General features: G+C 41.2%; 1 protein-coding gene across 2 annotated transcripts; it reads left to right on the forward strand.

Moving 5' to 3' along the window:
- The first annotated feature begins 14,137 nt into the window (after window positions 1–14,137).
- Window positions 14,138–18,434, forward strand: ifng1 (interferon gamma 1). 2 transcript variants are annotated; one of them, XM_044020733.1, is made up of 4 exons: window positions 14,138–15,077; window positions 16,038–16,109; window positions 16,991–17,233; window positions 18,098–18,434. In XM_044020733.1, exons 1-4 carry the CDS (start codon window positions 14,907–14,909, stop codon window positions 18,248–18,250), a joined length of 639 nt encoding a protein of 212 aa, XP_043876668.1. In that variant the 5' UTR covers window positions 14,138–14,906; the 3' UTR covers window positions 18,251–18,434. The 2 variants fall into 2 exon arrangements, with proteins under 2 accessions (XP_043876668.1, XP_043876669.1); XM_044020734.1 differs by having other exon boundaries at window positions 14,138–15,029.
- Window positions 18,435–19,016: the final 582 nt, after the last annotated feature.

Here is a 19,016-nt window from a genome sequence, read left to right on the forward strand (position 1 = left end):
AAGATTAGAGGGAAGAAAACAAAGGACTAAAATGGAGGAAAAGCGCGAACATTTCGTTTGTGGTTCGGCTCCGAGCTCAGACTTATTGTATCAATTAGGTTGTTTTTCACTTTTTGAGTGAAAACTTGGGAGTTGGGAACGGACCAAGCTGTAGACCGGTGAGGACGTCGTCAAAAAAAAGGGGACTAACCACACCCTGGCGTGCGAAAGGCGGGGCTTAACGCAACGTTGCAACGGAGACGCTACTTCCAGCAGCTTTTGTATACATACAAAATGGAGGCCAGCTAAGAGCAGCTTTCCTATTCCTTTGCTAAATACGACTCATTTTACAGGAATTCTAGTTTGTTTTGTTTTTTAAAACAAAAAAACAACGCATTATACATATTGTGTTCCTGCTAGCCGTGCAGCAGGCTTCCATCCATACAGACTCCGCCCTCCCCAGATTACCGTAGTGGTGGTGAAACTATATGAACTTGGTAGTTTTTGCCTTGTAATCAGGGTTCATGGATATTTTCTCAAGAGCAAATTCAAGCACTTTTTTTGACACATTTAGTCGTTTCCTCCCGTTTCATGTTGTCATACCTCGTGCAGATGAACCCCTGAGTCAAGAGAGACGATGGCAAACGGGTTGAAAACACAAAGGAATGAAGTATAAGGAATAAAATAGTGCAATATTTATACTGTGTGTGTGTGTACATATACTGTATATATACACATATATACATCTTATTGTTTTTAGTCGTTAGAATTGTCGCTTGAAATCTTCATGTTTGACAGTTTGCTGCGTCTTCAGGGTCAGAAGTTAGAGGTGATGCTGGCAGACTGAACCTCCACCTCCCACAAAAGGATGTGGTGTGTGTCTCTGTGTGTGTGTCTCTGTTTGTGTGTCTCTGTGTGTGTGTGTCTGTGTGTTGACGTTGGCCCCCCTTTGGTTTTGACTTCTAGGAAAAACACATACAGAGGAGAATGATTTCAAACGCAGGAGACAAGCATTTAATTCCACTACAACATTTACTTAGAAAGCCAACAGTCAGTGTGTGTGTGTGTGTGTGTGTGTGTGTGTGTGTCAGACTGGCACACATTTTTTGATTCATCGTCAGAAACATTCAATCATTCGCTGCATCTCCACCACAGGAACTTCAATTCAATGATTCACAACTCCTTGGTTGTATCGAGGGTGTAATGATATCACCTTTTTTATGCAAATTCACCCACTCATTCATAACAGAGAACAATACTCTAAACACATATGTGTCATCGTCATTATTTTAGCAAACGTTTGTACTTTTTTCTTCACCAAAAAAGTTTCTATTTCACACATTTGATTCGCACGTAGGATAAAAATAACACTCGTGTTTCTCTGATGGTAAATAATCGATTATAAAATTGGTAATTTCATATATATTTTATTTAAAAGAACAACAATTGAAGAAAATCAGGTGTTGGAATAGACGCATTAATTAATTGACTCTATTTTAATGACAAATTTGACACTTTCTCCCACTGTGCTAAAATTAAAATAAAATGTGTGTATATGTGTGTGTACATGTATATATATATGTATATATAAGTATATATATGTAAGTAATTCTTGATTTTAGGCATAAAACACCACGTAAAAAAAGCTGCAGCTTCATAAAAAGGAAAAACGACATTGGATCCAAATTGGAGCCCTGTGGAACGCCAGCAGTAAACTCACCAGCAGTTCAGTGATAAATGGGCTGGGCTAGCATGTCATTTCTGTTTTAACTTGGGTCGTTCAGTTAGGGTTTATTGGAGCGTTCCAGTTACATCAGAAGTCGGAACTGGGAGTGACGTCACCTACCAGTTCAGTTGACCGTGTTCCAGTTGAGTATGCAACCGTATCTTAGGATAGCCATTGTTAGCAATTACAACACACATTATTTAAAATTTAATATTAAAATACTTTGTGTTTTTACTATTGCCGTGAGTGGCAGTCATCTTGGAATGTTTGTGAGATTGCCCTGACATTCCAAGTTAGAAATCCAACATTAGTGGCTAAATTTGGACTTTCGACTGCAACTGGATCGTACCATTATTTGCTTGCCTGATTTACAAATTCTCAAAATGAGAAAAAGTCTTTTCTTTCTTTCTTGTATAATCATTCAAGGAACTCAAAAAAACAGAATCCGTGTCTAAGTCTTAGTTTTCTCCGGCTGTTGCCATGGTTACGCAGTCATTGTGACGAGTCATTTCAAGACGGAGGAGATATATATGTATTTATATTTATTTTTAACACATCTTTGTGTGTGTGTGTGTGTGTGTAATTACACTCCTCATGCAACATTTGCATCTGGACTCTGAATGTCATGAGGTTGAACGGGGAATCCCTGGAGTTACAACGGTTCTACCTGCGCCGATGAGTCAGGGTTTTGTTGAACGCCTTGTGGTGGTGTTTCCAGCAGCAGTGACGGTGAATCTGCTGCATTCACTCGACTTTCAGAGGTGAAACTCACTCACTCACCTCCACTGGTGACGGTTTCCACCTGTGCAGCAGGCGTCTCTGCCCACAATGATGCACACATTTCTTCCTGCCGCTGTGGCAGGCCTGCATAGCATGTTCTAAAGAAAGTCGACTCATGACTCTTATTCCATTGAATTTCCCGACTTAGACACACGATACGATACAATTTCTGCATTGAAATGTCCATAAATGACCGTTTTGCTCAAACATTTCAAAAAACGTTTCCATCACTCTTTAAATCAACAGAAAAATGTATTTATATTGAAGAAAACAAAGAACATTCAGTGCTACAGTCACACTTTGTTTTGTTGAGTCAGTATCACGTCACTATAAGCTGTGATCTACAGATTCCATACAAAACAGTTATGTTTGTATGTCAACATGTGATCACAAGTACGATCAATTCTCACTTCATTATCTGTCATTTTCAAGTAAACATTTAATCGTAGATTAATTGACAGTTAGTTACTTATCTCACTAGCTACTACTTAAACCCAAGGTCACTGTACATGGAAAAAAAGAGCAGAACAAAAACACGAACCAAAAACAGATCAGATGGTAAAAACCTGCAGGAACAAGTGTTGCTCCAACATTGATTTAAAAGTTTCCAGAGTTGGTGAATAGCCAGAGGGAGTGAGTGCCAAAGGTCTAGAGCAACGACACTGAAGGCCCCTTTGCCTGCAGGTGCGGGGAATGGAGAGGAGACCGAGGTCAGCAGACTCGGAATCGGGTGGTGGAGGGTGTCAGTTTCAGGTGCCAAAGGATTCCCACCCTGCTTTTTTGCCGCCAATGTGATCCTACTGACTTCATCGAACAACGACGAAGTGTGAAGCGGTTGGGATGAAGATCTAAATTCGAGGCCATGGTATTCAGGCAGGGGAGTTACTTCCCAGAGTGTCGGGGTCTTGTTCACGAGCAAGGGGAGTGTGGAGTGAGAGATTGCCCGGATGGACTGTTAAAGCGATCCGTTGTGGTGAAAAGGGAGTTGGTTTACTGGTCATTCTACATTCCAACCTCTCACTTTTGGGCCAGAACTGTGGGCGGCTGAAATGAGTTTCCTCCACAGGGTGTCTGGGCTCATCCTAAGAGATTGGACATCCGGGAGAGGCTCGGAGTCGAATCCCACGGGCTCCTTGGGCATCTAGTCGGGATGCTTCCTGGACGTCTCCCTGGGTAAGTGTTTTGGCATGGCTGAGCGGAGGGAGGCCCCGTGGGCAGACCCAGGACACACTGGTGAGATTATCTCTCGGACGGCTGGGGAACACCTTGGTGTCCCACGGGCAGAACAGGTTGGAGGTGGCTGAGGAAAGGAGTGTCTGGTTCTTGTTGTCCCTGCGACCCAGACCCAGATAAACGGTAGAGAACTAACAGTTGACAACAGTAGATCATCACTAGTAGACTTGTAGAGACTCGTACTAGTAGAGGGTCAGAAATGGACTACCAAAATAAAGTGATACCAGTAAAAGCAGAATACCAAATGATTCCCATGATCCCACAGTGCTTCGAGACATCACGCTAGGTTTGTTGTCATTGTTTCGATGGAGAAATTTCCAGCTGCAGAAAGTACAATCAACAAGTTTAACGATAATGATTTCATTTTCTCGTGAAACCCTCTTTAAACTGTACGTAAGAAATGGACAAAGTCTTCGGATTGCAATACAAACTCCCCACAACCAGAACATAGTTTACGAAAATTGGGGGGAGTAAAGAAACAGTCATATCTGCACAGGAGGTTGAGTGGAGGGGAAGACAGCCCACCCTGTGGATGCTGTAGAAAAAAAGGTCAAAGAGGCCACTGTTTACTTTCACTCTGAGGGTGCACGGACCCCCACGGCTGCTGAAGTAGTTCAACCTACTTCTGCTGCACGAACACGCCTACTCACTCTACTACTTGTGACTTGTGATGTGACCGATTTCATGCCAGGCCTATTTTTTCGGTTTCAGTGTTTGTGTTGTGCGAAGATAAACATCCCGACAGCAGTCAACCGAAGCCGCTTTCCGTGAAAAATCCACGTAAAAAAATACCCTTAGTCCCTACAGTTTAAGCCACCGAGCATTTTAGCTCAGTTTGAGAAGTAATCTGCGTCCCAATGTTCGTCCTGGTTGCGATACGTTTATTTGTCTAGTTTTTGTTGCACTCTCTGCTGCGTTCGCTCGCTCGTTTGCAGCTAGTGGCAAAACAAAACGAGATGAACGGTCATTGTGAATGAAAGAGGTATATTCCGGTTCATACTCGGCTGGAGCAGCGGTTAGCGCTCTTTGCCTTTGCAGCAAGAAGACCCGGGTCCTTTCTGCATGAGTTTGCATATTCTCCCTGTGTGTGCAGCAGTTTTCTCCGGGTTCTTCTTCCCACAGTCCAACAACATGCACTATAGGGGATTAGGTAAATTGGACACTCTAGATTCACCGTAGGTGTGAGAGTGAATGGTTGAATGGTTGTTTGTCTCTATTTGTGTCCCTGCAATGGACTGGTGAACTGTCCCAGCCTGAGATTGGCTCAGCTCCCCCCACAACCCCATGAACAATTATACAGCTAACCCTCTGACCTTCAAAAACAATTCCTCAAAAAAAGGACATAAAACATTTGTAAACACTTGTAAAGATGAGTTTTTAATACAAACAAACAAGCAGTCCAAGTATTTCTACATTAAGAGCTACTGACTCAATTATTAGTTAAACTTACAAAATAAAGTACACGTTTTTATCTAACGTTTCGTTTCATTTGTCGATACGTTAGACACGTCCACGCCTTGTTTTAAACGTTGTTCTACTCTGTCGGAGGTTGCAGAGGGAAAACATCACCCTTGTGAAATGATCGATAAAAACACTACATTCACATCTTAATTTCTGCACAAGTCTCAGTTTCAGTTAAGTTATAAGACAAATCCAGTGAATACACCTTCATTTTAGGGATAAAACACACAAAAAAAGCTGCGGCTTCACAAAAAGGACAAACAACATCGGATCCAAACTGGAGCCCTGTGGAACGCCAACGTTAAACCCACCAGTCTTTACTGCACGGAAATCGCTTCTTAAACTTTGCACGAAAACACAACAATTAACTAAATAATTGAGTCATTTTTTTGTCACAGACAACAACAATGCCACTAATCACCTTTAGAAATACATTTTAAATGAAAATAAGTGCACATTAAACAATAAATAGTATAAGTAATGAGTCAAAAGTGACACTTTTTTGTGTTTCATTTTAAATTTTTGTTTAATTTTTTTGATGTATGAATATATATATATTTGCACAAACAGAGACACATTTCTACGCCTTAGACATTTCTGCGTAATTTTTAATGAGGTTTTTTTCATTTAGTTAAAGGAGCCGTGCATGTAAAAGCATCCATGCACAGAGGCTTGCATCTAAACACACACACACACACACACACACACACACACACACACAAAGGTCTTTATGGTTTCATAAGGCTTAGATGAGGTTTGATACAATCTTTAAACCACACACATAATTACTGGCACTAAAGTGTGCGCTGCTGCTGCTGCTGCTGCTGCTGCTGCTGCTGCTGCTGCAGCAACAGTGAAACTGTTCTACGGCCACTCTGACCGGGGAGTCTCCACCTCTGTGTGTGTGTGTGTGTGTGCGTGCACATGCACGTGCTCAGTGAATGGGAGTGAATGGAAACCTGACCAGGGAGTCTCCTGTGTGTGCAGGTTTAGCATCAGCGCTGCAAGTTTTAGAGGAAAACTGTTGTCGATGCTGCTGTTTCTGGTGCTTCTGCTGAAAGCCCACAGACCACAGACGTACACAACCACACACACACACACAGACACACACACACAGGGATACACACTGCCACATATATATATATATGGGCCCACAGGTCAACAGAGACACTCCATCATCGCACTCTTCACACTCTCAGTCTCACTCTCGGACGAACGTCCTCCTCCTCCTCCTTGCCAGTTTCTTCTTCGCCCCTCGACACTTCCCGTCTCTTGTTGGACATGTCTCTGCGCTGTGGGACACTGGGTCTTCTGGTCTTACTGGGACTGGCACTGGCACTTGGGAGTCCACACCGCATCAAGCCCAGCGGCGAGAAGCAACCCTCGGAGTCCACCACGAATCTGCTGGTGAGTTTGCCTTCCGGCGTTCCCCAGGGCTGCGCTTTGGATCCGATGTCGTTTTCCTTTAAAATGGTTTTATCCTTAAAATACAGGTTTCATTGTAAGGATTCTGTCTTTAAGTAAAGATGAACTGAGACTTTAGCTCACATTGAGGGAATGTGTGCATACGTTGAGAGATTAATAGATTATTGAATTTCCTCCGCAACTTCATACAGTGACTGCCGATTTTTCATATTTTACCGTGGATTAACATTTAAGCATTCACAAGGAAATGACAGATTATCATTATTACTCATGGTGATATGAGTGAGAGAAGAAAAATCACTGTGGTTGATTTCTGTCTTTCATCTGGTTTTCATCTGCACTGCAGAGACGCAGTGAAACCAGAGTCTGATTTCACACTTAATCTACTTTTCACAATCCAGTAGTAGTAATCTAAGTAGAAATTAATGAATGCACAAGTACTGTACACATACATTTCGTGACGTCACTAAATTACTTTTATTGGTATTATCATGTTTCAGTGACAGTGACATACATTTGCATTTCAGTTTTTTTTAAGTCTAAACAAAAAATAAAAAATCTGAACCAAATAATTAGTTTACAAGCAAAAAAAGTTTCTTTTTTCTTCATTTAATTACATTTTGGCCCTGTGATGGACTGGCGAACTGTCCAGGGTGTACCCCGCCTGGCGACTGATGTAGCTGGTGGAGGATAAAGCAGTAGATGATGACTGACGAATTACATTTTTTTTTTTTTTTATAATATATGGAAATTATTTCCCGGAAAATTTAAATCTCATCAAGTTATGCTTTTTAAATTGAAATTTCTTTATATATTTTTATGTCTTTTCTTCATATTTTAATATCCAACATTTGGACTACTGGACTGGAGTGTAGTAGGGGGTGAAAATATGTGACAAATTTTGTCAAATCATAGCAAAACTTTGGTCTGATCGCGATTTTCGCAGGTTCCGATGAGCACCCAGCGTTTTCGTGCACAACGAGGTCTTCAAACGTGCGATCAAAGACTCAGTTTAACTCAGATTCCTGTCGAGTTGTTTTGAATTGAAGTCTTTTACTGATACTTTAACAGGAAAGTGGTCAAATGCACTTAAGAATAGAATCTAATTCAACTCTCACATTGTTATTGATTTGTGTTCTTCCAGCATCTGAAGGAGCCGGAGGTCGGCAAAGAATCTCTGTTCAAGTCTGTGGTCAGAGGCATCAACACGTCGTGTCAGGTACAAAATCACACAAACACACGTTTGTTTGTTTGTTTGTTTGTTTGTTGACAGTGATGAGGAACTTCTCAAACAAAATGTGTTTTTAGGGGATTTAGATGACATCATTTTTTATTGTCAATAGCAATAGCAAGTTCCTTAGAATAAAATTAGAGATAAATATCATTTTGAAAGTTGACATAGGTCATTTAAAAGTAGTGTATCTACCAATGTAGTAAAAAAACAAAAACAAATAATAAATTAATTAATCTAAAAACACAACTTAATCTGTTAAAGACAGAAAAAATAAACTCTCTCACACAAGAGAAAATCTGTGATTTTAACATCACAGCACACAGGAGTTGTTGATCCACCGCTGCCTCCGTCACTAAGTTCAAATGTCTTATTTTGTGTATTCGGAATTTAAAATCTTTGTTCAGATTTAAATCAGTGACACAAAGTGACCACACGAGGCAGCAGTAGAGCAGCAGCTCCTGTGTCCCTGTGAGCTTAAATCACTGATTTTCTCTATGGGCTTTGGTGTGGGAGAGTGTTTGAAAAGTCTGTCTCACATTGAGACTAAAGCCTGATGAGACTTCAGTTAAATTGTCTGTCCTCCATCTTGTCCACAGAGAAAAGAGGACATCCAGGTGATGAACGCCACTCTGAGCGTCTACATGCGTATCTTCTCCAGTATCCTGCACCACCACCACAGCAGAGGCGCTGCGGCGCTGCTGGACACTCTGTCCGCCTCAGACCAGCACCAGGTGAAGCTGGAGGTGAAGGTTCTGCAGCAGAAGATGGAGAAGCTGTGGAGGAACCTGAGTGTGGAGAACCACAACACAGAGAACCTGCTGCGAGAACTCAGCAACATCCAGGTACTTGGACCTCTGACAGTGATGGACCTCTTATAGTGATGGACATCTGACAGTGAGGGACATCTGACAGTGATGGACCTCTGATAGTTATGGACATCTGACAGTGATGGACCTCTAACAGAGAGGGACATCTGACAGTGATGGACCTCTGATTGTTATGGACATCTGACAGTGATGGGCCTCTGACAGTGATGGACCTCTGATTGTTATGGACATCTGACAGTGATGGACCTCTGATTGTGGACATCTGACAGTGATGGGCCTCTGACAGTGATGGACCTCTGACAGTGAGGGACATCTGATAGTGAGGGACATCTGACAGTGACGGACCTCTGACAGTGACGGACATCTGACATTGATGGACATCTGACAGTGATGGACCTCTGATAGTTATGGACATCTGACAGTGATGGATCTCTGACAGGTGTCTCTCACTCTGTATGTGTGTGTGTGTGTCCACATGACATGAATGAGGACGGTCTTCTGATCCTGTCTCATCTACTTTATCTTATCTTGTCTCCTCCTATCTCATCTTGTCTCCTCCTATCTTATCTTGTCTCCTCCTATCTCGTCTTGTCTCCTCCTATCTTATTTTGTCTCCTCCTATCTCATCTTGTCTCCTATCTCGTCTTGTCTCCTATCTCATCTTGCCTTGTCTTGCTTTGTCTCATCTCCTGCTTCACTGCGGTGTGTTCTCATGTCTTCTGTTGTCCTATCAGAGGACGTGTCTGTCCTGTCCTAACAGAGGACATGCCTGTCCTGTCAGAGGACGTGTCTGTCCTGACAGAGGACGTGTCTGTCCTGACTTTATTATTTGAACATAATGAATATTATATTGAAGTGAATCATGAAACGAGATGAGAAGGTGTTTTATACAATTCTAGAGGATGTAGTGAATGGATGAATGAATGACTGAATGAATGAACCAACCCTGATGTCTCATATCTTCTCTCTGTATGTGCAGGTCGATGACCAGGTGAACCAGCGGAGGGCGCTGGCTGAGTTCCAGATGGTTTATCAGGCTGCGTCTCTGATCATGGACACGCCCACTAACTCTGACCAATAGGAATGCTGGGAAGTGTTCTCCATGACAACTAATCCTCTCTCAATAATATAATCTCAGTCAGGTGCTTGTTTTTTTTCCATGACGTCACACTTTCATGTATTTATTGTTATTTATGGAGTAACTTCAGGTCAGAGTTTAATTTAATTTAATTTAATTTAATTTAATCTTAATTTAACCATTTTTTTTATTTATCACTCGTTTATTTACGTAATTTATTTTCTCATTCTGGAACAGCCTTTGTTTGTTTGTTTGTTTGTTTGTTTTCTTTTGAATAAAAGCAGCAACAAACAAAGCTTTGAGTTTTTCATCATTTCCGACAACAGAGATTAACAGTAATCTGAAATCGTCTAATCTGCTCAAAAACCTTCTGTATATAAAATGCCAATAATCAATAAAATAATCTGATACTGTCTTGATAATCTCATATGAATAATCTCTAATCTAAAATAATCTAATGTCATAAAATTTCAAATGCAAATTTGTAAATTATAGTTTTCAAATTTCCCTCTAAATAATCTAATCTAATCTGACACTCTGTTTATAAAGGTGTGTGTGTGGTGACTGCGGGGTTTTTCCCTCGCTGTAAAAAAATTACGTCATCTGAAGAAGACGAAACTTCACTTTCATCCAAACGTTTAGAAAAACTGAATCATCAGGAAACATGTGACGTTTGAGTGTCAACGTCACTAAAAAAAATCTTAAATTAGACATTTATATATATATGGTATTTATACAGCGGCGAAAAGTCCAATTTTACAGATTTACCCTAAATGTCTCACACGATGACATCTATAAAACACGAAGGACGTCTACAAAAGTCAAATTCACAGATGTTCCCTGAACGCCTCACGGGCAAAAACAAATAATTATTGACGGGTCGTGAACGCCTCTCGTACCTCAGCAGCCAATCACAGCGCCGCAGGTGTTTCGCGGCGCGCGCTCACCAGGCGGACGTGTTTGAGGACTGTGACGATGGCGGCACCGTTTCTTCTGCTGAGTTCAGGGTTCAGAGCGCGTCGCTCCGCCACCATGTTCGTGAAATCAGCAGGTCACGTGAGTAACTCTGGCACGAGCCACCATGACTCAGCGGTTTTAAGCTAGTCTGGTGATACACAAGCGAATAAAGGAAAGTTTTGTGTTTTTTTTCAGAATAATTCCATAAACTGTGGTTGTTTGAGGTACTGCACCAAGAACCAGACATTTAAAAACGGAAGTTAAAGTCAATTTACACGTTTCGTTGACTTGAATATACTTCAAAAGTACAAGTACACTAAAAATAGCAGCGTGGACTCAGAGAAAAACTGTTTTATGCCACTTAAAAACGAGTCCGTTTAAGTCTACAATATCTTAAGAACACATTTCTTGTCTTTATCTTTATCTTTATCTTTATCAACAGCAGTCTAAAGTTTGTGAACCGCTCACTCTCCCACACCAAAGCCCACAGAGAAAATCAGTGATTTTAACATCACACACACAGGAGTTGTTGATCCACTGCTGCCTCCATCACCAAGTTCAAATGTCTTATTTTGTCAATTCTGCGTTTAAAAGTCTTCCTTCAGATTAACGACAGTGACACAAAGTGACCACACGAGGCAGCAGTAGACCAGCAGCTCCTAATATCACTGACTTTCTCTATGAGGTTTGGTGTGAAGTGTTTGAACTCATCATTATTTATGTGCTGTAGCTTGTAGTTTGCCCTGTTGTCCAGCAGAGGGCAGTACTTTGACCTACTGCACGTGTTTTTGTCCTAATCTTTGTGATGTCATGTGACCGGAAACATGGAAGTTGGTGTTGGGACGTTTTGGATATAAAACCTTTAAAATTTCCTTAACTAGTGTCTATATCTTGTAACCGGAAGGTCGCCGGTTCAAGTCCCCACCAGGTCGAAAGGGCTGGGGTGCCCCTGAGCAAGGTACCCAACCCCCATTGCTCCCCGAGCGCTACTCAGTGTGGGTAGGATGGGTCAAAATGCAGAGAATAATTTCCCTAAGGGGATTTATAAAGTATCTAAAATTAAAATTAAAATAAAAAAAAAATAATTAACCGGCTTGTGTTTAATGATCATTTTTGTTCGGTTGTTGTTGTTGTTGTTTTTTTAACTTTGAGTGATTTTGTAAACAAACATGAATTTATTGATTTATTTATAGTCAATGATGATTGTTTACAGTAACATTTTATTTTGTCTCTTCAGCTGAAATTTTGTGAAAATTTTACACTGGTGTCTGAAAAGAAACTGATGTGAATTCCCTCAAAACCTGTGAAACCTCTTCCTGCGTGTGTGTGCGCGTGTGTGTGTGTGTGTGTGTGTGTGTGCATGCGTGCGTGTGTGCGTGTGTGTGGGGGATACCCATGTGTTTAACACTTGTCTCCTTCCTGTTTCCTGTTGTTGGGATCCAGAGTAAAAAAAGGTTACTTTGACATTTAATTGTTATTCATTTAGAAAACGTGTGTGTGTGTGTGTGTGTGTGTGTGTGTGTGTGTGTGTGTGTCATCATATACTTTCACATTCCTGCTGTTTGTTTGCTTTTAAACAAACAAACTGTGGCTCCAAACAATATCAAGTTGTAACGAGTCATTTTTATATGTTTTTATTGTTAAATGAGTAGATTAATTTTGCATCATAAATATGTTTTTTTTTATTGTTGCATATTAAATCAACCACTTATATTTTGAAATGATCCAATCCAACTTTATTAGTGAAGCACTTTAAAACACAGAGGACAGAATAATGGACATATAATAAAAGGAATCAATATAACGTCCACCACAACTGTTGCTTTTCCCACAAAAGTTGGGCTTTATTTTTTTTACTTGACTGGCCCTCGACTGACCACACGACAGCGTCAGTGGCCCTCAGGTCATTTGACTTTGAGAGTAACTTCATTTGTTAATTCAAATATCGATATTCACCCTGGTGTAGCGATTATGCACGAGGAAAGACAACGATGTATTTGTGACTTTATTTTAAATAACTTACTGGTTGACGACGCACACGCACACACAAACACACACACACACACACCCACACACACACACACACACACACACACCCTTTCATTTACAATAAAACATGTCTCTGCAGCTCAAACACTTTCACTTTCCGTGTGAAGTTTGATGAGAACAGATTCTTTTCAAACTCCTCACACCTCGGGGTCTCTTCATGACATCATCACACTTCCTGTTGTCGTCTCTGGCTTTACTGAAACATGACAGACGAATGAATGAATGAATGAAATGCCTCCGTTTGCACAAATGAGTCAAACCGCTCCGTAATTGTCCTGAAATGGTGCCGCAGACGTCGGTAAAAACATTTCTTCTTCTGTAGAACACGGCGGCCATTTTGTACATCATGGTTGCTGCGTTCCATTTGTAGTCAGAACTAGGATTTTAGGATTTTTATCGCACCCAGCAACGGCGGACGTCACGCTGCCGTTTTCTTTAGCAGCGCCCACCGTCACACCTTAGAGTAAATAACAAAAATAACTTTCATTTATTCAACGACGCCTCCTAAAGTCAGATTTTCAGCTTAGAAAACCCGACATGACGTCGCCCGTCGAGTTCACCACACTCCAGAAGTCGCAAATGTATCTCATGCTAGCCATCGCTAGCATTACTGGCCAATAACAAAGCGATAAAGAGCGCGGTATTTTGCACAAACACAGAAACAGTGCTGTGACGCTGTTTTACCCGGTTTAAAAACCCTGTTATCTTATCTCGGAAATTCCGAGTTCTGAGTACAAACAGAATCTAGCGTAAATCCCTTAACTGGGAAACGTATTAAAATCGTGCCGTAGTTTAGGCCGGAATCATGTTTTTTCTCTTTAGTTAACGATGTAGTTTTTCTAAAAAGATTTTTTTCGGGCTGATATCGGCTTCCTCTGATTAAAAAACACTCGGCTACTTTCTCTGATAATTGTACATCTGTTTTATATATACATCGGAAGTGGAAATGACGTTGATTTGAGATTTGAGTCGGAAATGCAAACTTATCTCAGGCTAGCCAATCGTTAGCAATGCCGGTCGATAACGAAGCGCAGCGCAGTATTTTGCGCACACACAAAAACAATAATCTTGGAAATTCTGAGTTCCGACTACAAATGGAATGTAGCGTAAACCCCTAAACTGGGAAATGTATAAAACTGTGCCCAAAAAAATCGTTTTGTGAATCACTCACTCTCCCACACCAAAGCCCATAGAGAAAACCAGTGATTTTAACGTCACACACACAGGAGTTGTTGATCCACTGCTGCCTCCATCACTCAGTTCAAATGTCTTATTTTGTCACTTTGGCTTTTGAAATCCTATATTTGGATTGACCTCAGTGACACAAAGTGACCACACGAGGCAGCAGAGGACCAGCAGCTCCTGTGTCCCCGTGAGCTTAAATCACTGATTTTCTCTATGGGCTTTGGTGTGGGAGAGTGTTTTCCTTGTGTCCACTGGTTGTCAAAAAAGAATCTTTTTGTCGTATAGTAACTAACTATAGTAGCTATAGTTAGAATTTTATCGGGCGTGAAACCACGACGCTTAAATAAAACCAGTCATGTGACATTTCTGCCTTCAAATGGAGAAATTGGGGAATGTTCCTCTTTTTTTTTCTTTCTGATGAAACCACGGAGGCGACGCTGAGCTCATCGTTCGTAATCGTTTCCGTGAAGGAGAAGTCGAGTTGACACGGGTTCTGACTTCCGCCGCAGGCCGCGCCGCTCCATGAACGCCGCCGAGGAAAGCTGCTTTTCCCGGCGCCGGGAACGTCCAGAATTCCCGCCACACACTCTGGAGTCCCGGATCTGGGGGGAGAGGGGGATGGGAGGTGGGGTTATGGCGTTGGCACCAGGCTTGGAGCTGATGTGTGACGAGTGGGAGACCCCTCACCCGCTTCTATGAAGTTTGGTGATTTTAAAGGAAACCACAGTTCACACCTCGATCATCTCTGCTTCACACCTTCTCTCTCTCTCCCCTCTCTCTGTGTGTGTCTATGTCTCTCTGCCGCTTTGCCTCACTTGCCCTCTGAGATATAAATGAAAGCTTCAAACACTTATGAGACAACCCCTGTGAAAGAGACACTCGGCTGTCACTGCGTCTGTCACTGCGTCTGTCAGTCAGGGAGGTCTTGACCCGTCCGACACTTCAGGAAAGCGTACCGTCAAAGACCGCGACATGTTGCCGTCGGCGGCGAGGACAGTGGTGTGTCTGTCCCTGTGTCTGTGTGTGTGTCAGGTCAGAGGCTCGCACATCCCGTCCAAGATGAACCGGACCCTCCAGAACCTGCTGCAGTACTATGTGAGTACGAACACCGCGAGTACGGCGAGTACCACAGCCGCTGATTCTGTGAGTACTGCGGGTGTAACAGTTAGTGCGAGACCTGTACCTCTGTTAGTTAAACCTGTGCTTTTGTGTTTTTGTTGCCCCGCGGTTTCTGTTTCCTCCTGCTGCTGTTTCTCACCACACACACACACACATGCACACACACACACACACACATGCACACACTTTCAATGTTCATGTCTTCATCTCACTGTCAGACAGACTTTTCCAACAGGAAGCTGAAGTTTTGTGAACCACTCACTCTCCCGCACCAAACCTCATAGAGAAAACCAGTGATTTAAGCTGGCGGGGACACAGGAGCTGCTGGTCTGCTGCTGCCTCGTGTGGTCACTTTGTGTCACTGAGGTCAATCTGAACGAAGGATTTCAAAAGCCGAAGTGACAAATGAACACATGTGAAGTCAGTGATGGAGGCAGCAGTGGATCAACAGCTCCTGTGAACTCCTGTGTGTGTGTGTGACGTTAAAATCACTAGTTTTCTCTATGGACTTTGGTGCGGGAGAGTGAGTGCTTTACAAAACTTCAGTTTCCTGTTGGGAAAGTCCGTCTCATAGTGAAATAAAGACGTCAAACTTGTTCTTAAGACATCGTAGACTTAATTTGATGTCGATTGTATTGGCTAAGGGTTTTGTTAAGGGGAAATCTGAACTCTTTTTTTCTTGTGTTTGTGCAGGCGGCCACTTTAAGTGTCAGAATCTGCCCTAAAACACTTAAACTTAAAACACTTAACACACTTAACACTTAAACTTAAACCTGAATGATCCTTTTAACCACTTCATACATGCAAATACATATTTCACAACATCCAAGTCATCATTGAGTCAGTCCGGCTTGACCTTAAACACTTAAGTGTAATTGTGCGGCCGTAAAGTTTCACGACTAATGTTTTATTTTAAAACCTGAACAGGAACAAAAGTTTTGACTTTTAAAAACCTGTTTTCTCATCTTTTTTTTTTTCATTTAGAAAATTCCACCTAAAGACAGATTCTCCGGGAAACCCGTGTTCGCCAGAGAGCCGCTCTACAGCAGGATGGAGGTAAATCACTTTAAAGGAACACGACGCACATGCTCCACATCAAATATTCTGTCATTTATGGTCTTTATTTGATGTTTGGTCCATAAAATGTCTGAATAATTCACTTTTAACAAAGAAACCAGAAAATATTCACATTTCAGACGCTGAAAAATGACAAACTAAAATAGTTTTCATTGAACTTTAACAGCGGAGAGAGGAAATGGTTATCAAGTTTCTTGAAGTTAATTCAGACGAAACTGTTCTATTTTTAGCGTTTTATTTGTTATTATTGTGAATTTTTGTAATAATGTAATCAGCACTGAAGAATCAGAGGGTTTTTCCCTGTTCTCTTTATTCTTCTCTCAGTGACTCATCTCAAAACATGACTCAATATCTTCATTTAATCCTGTTATTTCTTTATTTTTAAAAACCCTGATGATGATGATGATGATGATGATGATGTCACATAGCTGGATTGTTTTGACCTTTGACCTGTGCCTTGAATCCATGATACGGACACATTATAGGAACTTTGTCGTCATGTTTCTCCGTCAGCGAGCGTCGTTTCCTCTCAGGCCCACTCTGCAGCTGCTTTTAGCTCCTGTGAGGCGGGCGGGGGCGGGGCCAGGGGAAAGGGGCTCCAGACCACAACAAACCACACAGTTTGTTTTTCACTGTGTGAAAAGTTTTCACCGTGTGTGTGTGTGCGTGTGCGTGTGCGTGCTGTTAAAATCACTGGCTTTCTCTATGGCCTTTGGTGTGGGAGAGTGAGTGAGTTTACAAAGACACAAACTTCAAATGGTAAAAGATAAATTGAAGTCACGCAGGTTTTATGAAGTCTTTTTGTTTTTTCTCTTTAACACGATCGCTTAAATAAACCGCGTCTGTTTTTCTTTTGCCAGATAAAGCACTTGTTTATGAGCAGCGTTTTGGAGACGTACGAGAAGCTGATTGGTCAGATGTTGAAGCAGCTGCCGACGCCGACTCCCCTGACCGCCACCGCCACGCCCGGGTCCCCGAGCAAGGGCGTGGAGGTGAGGGCGGAGCTGAACTACCTCTTACACAAGATCCAGGACCTGAGGAAACACCGCTACCAGGAGCAGAGTGAACTGGTGCAGCGTCTGCAGAGCCTCGGACGCATCCAGGTACTGACCCTCACAGCGCCCCCTGCTGTCCGGCCTCTGCTCAACACCAGAGCTGTGAGAAAATATCCCAAACATCGCGATATTTAATCGCATGAGATCCATGGAAATTTTGGTTGTATTTAAGCCTCCAACCACTAGATGGCAGCAGGCTGAATTTAACAAAAAAATTTTAGCAGTGAGAGTTTAAGAGTGGAACTAGATTATTTTTTAGAGGGGGGAAAAATCACAAAAAAAACAAAGTATCGCCTTGCTTTTAGCTTCCCAATATTTCGCAGAATATTTTATCGTCACAAACATTGGTATTTGTCCAAAGTCTGTTTTGTTTATGAAAATAAAAGCCGATTCTTTTAGACGAATTTGAAATGGTTTAACGCAATTTCTTTAGAATCATTGCGACCATTGCAGCTACATTCTTTCAGATTTCTTTTTTTATTGCGAAAAACCTTGTTTACGAATCTAAAACCAGATTCTTATATAAGATAAAGAGATTTTATCATGTGTAAGTTTAAGACAAGTCATACAATTATCGCAATAATTCCATGATTAGCAGCTACTTCCATTAGGATGAAAGTAGCTACAATCGCGATAACCGTCTAACTAAAGAATTAAAAGTGCAACGTTCTCTTTGCGACGTTCCAGCATTTTTCTTTAGTCATTCCTGTGATGAGCGCCACCGTGAGTGGCCGCGACGCAATGACACTTTCTCGTCAAATCTGTTTTGAAACACGACATTTTTAGCGTTAAAATTAAGATATTTGTTTCCGACGTTTATGTCATCAGGATGACAAAATATTTTCTGTAACAATATTTTTGGCCCCGCCTCCCCCATGACATCACAAACTTTTTTCTTTCTCTCTCCACCAGATGGATAACTTTGTCGTGCAGAGCAAAGCATTGTGGGAGCTGCCGTGGCTCTACGAGCAGGCGAGCTCGCTGTCTAATGAAGTCAAGATGCAGAGGAGGAGGCGTCGGCGCCGGCGGCAAGCGCAGAGGGTCAAAGCTCCACCCAGAGTATGAGACGTGAAGACAACGCCCACTAAAAAATAACACAAAAATGTTTTTTTTAAAGCACATTTTTAACAATGAATTGACTGCATAATCAAACCTGTCATTATCTGGGATAATCTGGCATTTATGTAATGTAACTCTGATTTGTTTAATTTATTTAATTTTATTTAATTTATTTTTATTTTGTTGTATAATCACCTGGAAACACTTGAGATATATATACATATATATATATATATATATATAAAAAATATATATATAAAAAATATAAAGATGAAGACAAGGATGATACTTTTATAAAAAACAAAAACATATTTTTATATTTAAAGATAGTCTTTTAATTAAAAGATAAGTATTTTATTAATGTTGTCGACCAAGTAAACTTTCCCAGTGAGTGAAACGACCTCCTTCACTGCGCTCTGATTGGTGGAGGAGAGAGAAGGTGGGCAGTGCCAGACTGACAGTAGAGATATATATATATATATATATATTTGTATTTGACTGTTGTGATTTTAAGTATTTATTTTTTGATATTTATTATTGTTTATGTATTGTTGTTGTTATTATTATTATTATTATTATTATTATTATTATTAACGTCATTTCATTGAAACAAGAATTAAACAGATTGAACCTCATGTGCGTCTGGTTGTTTTTCGTTGAACGACTCTCCGCTCTTTGTTTACGTTTCGTTAAAAAGATATTTCTCGAATTCTTTGATGGAAAACAAAGTCACACTGACGACTTTGTTTTTTGTTGTTGTTAAACTCTGTGA

Source organism: Solea senegalensis, linkage group LG3 (assembly GCF_019176455.1).
Source record: "Solea senegalensis isolate Sse05_10M linkage group LG3, IFAPA_SoseM_1, whole genome shotgun sequence".
Taxonomy (NCBI): domain Eukaryota; kingdom Metazoa; phylum Chordata; class Actinopteri; order Pleuronectiformes; family Soleidae; genus Solea; species Solea senegalensis.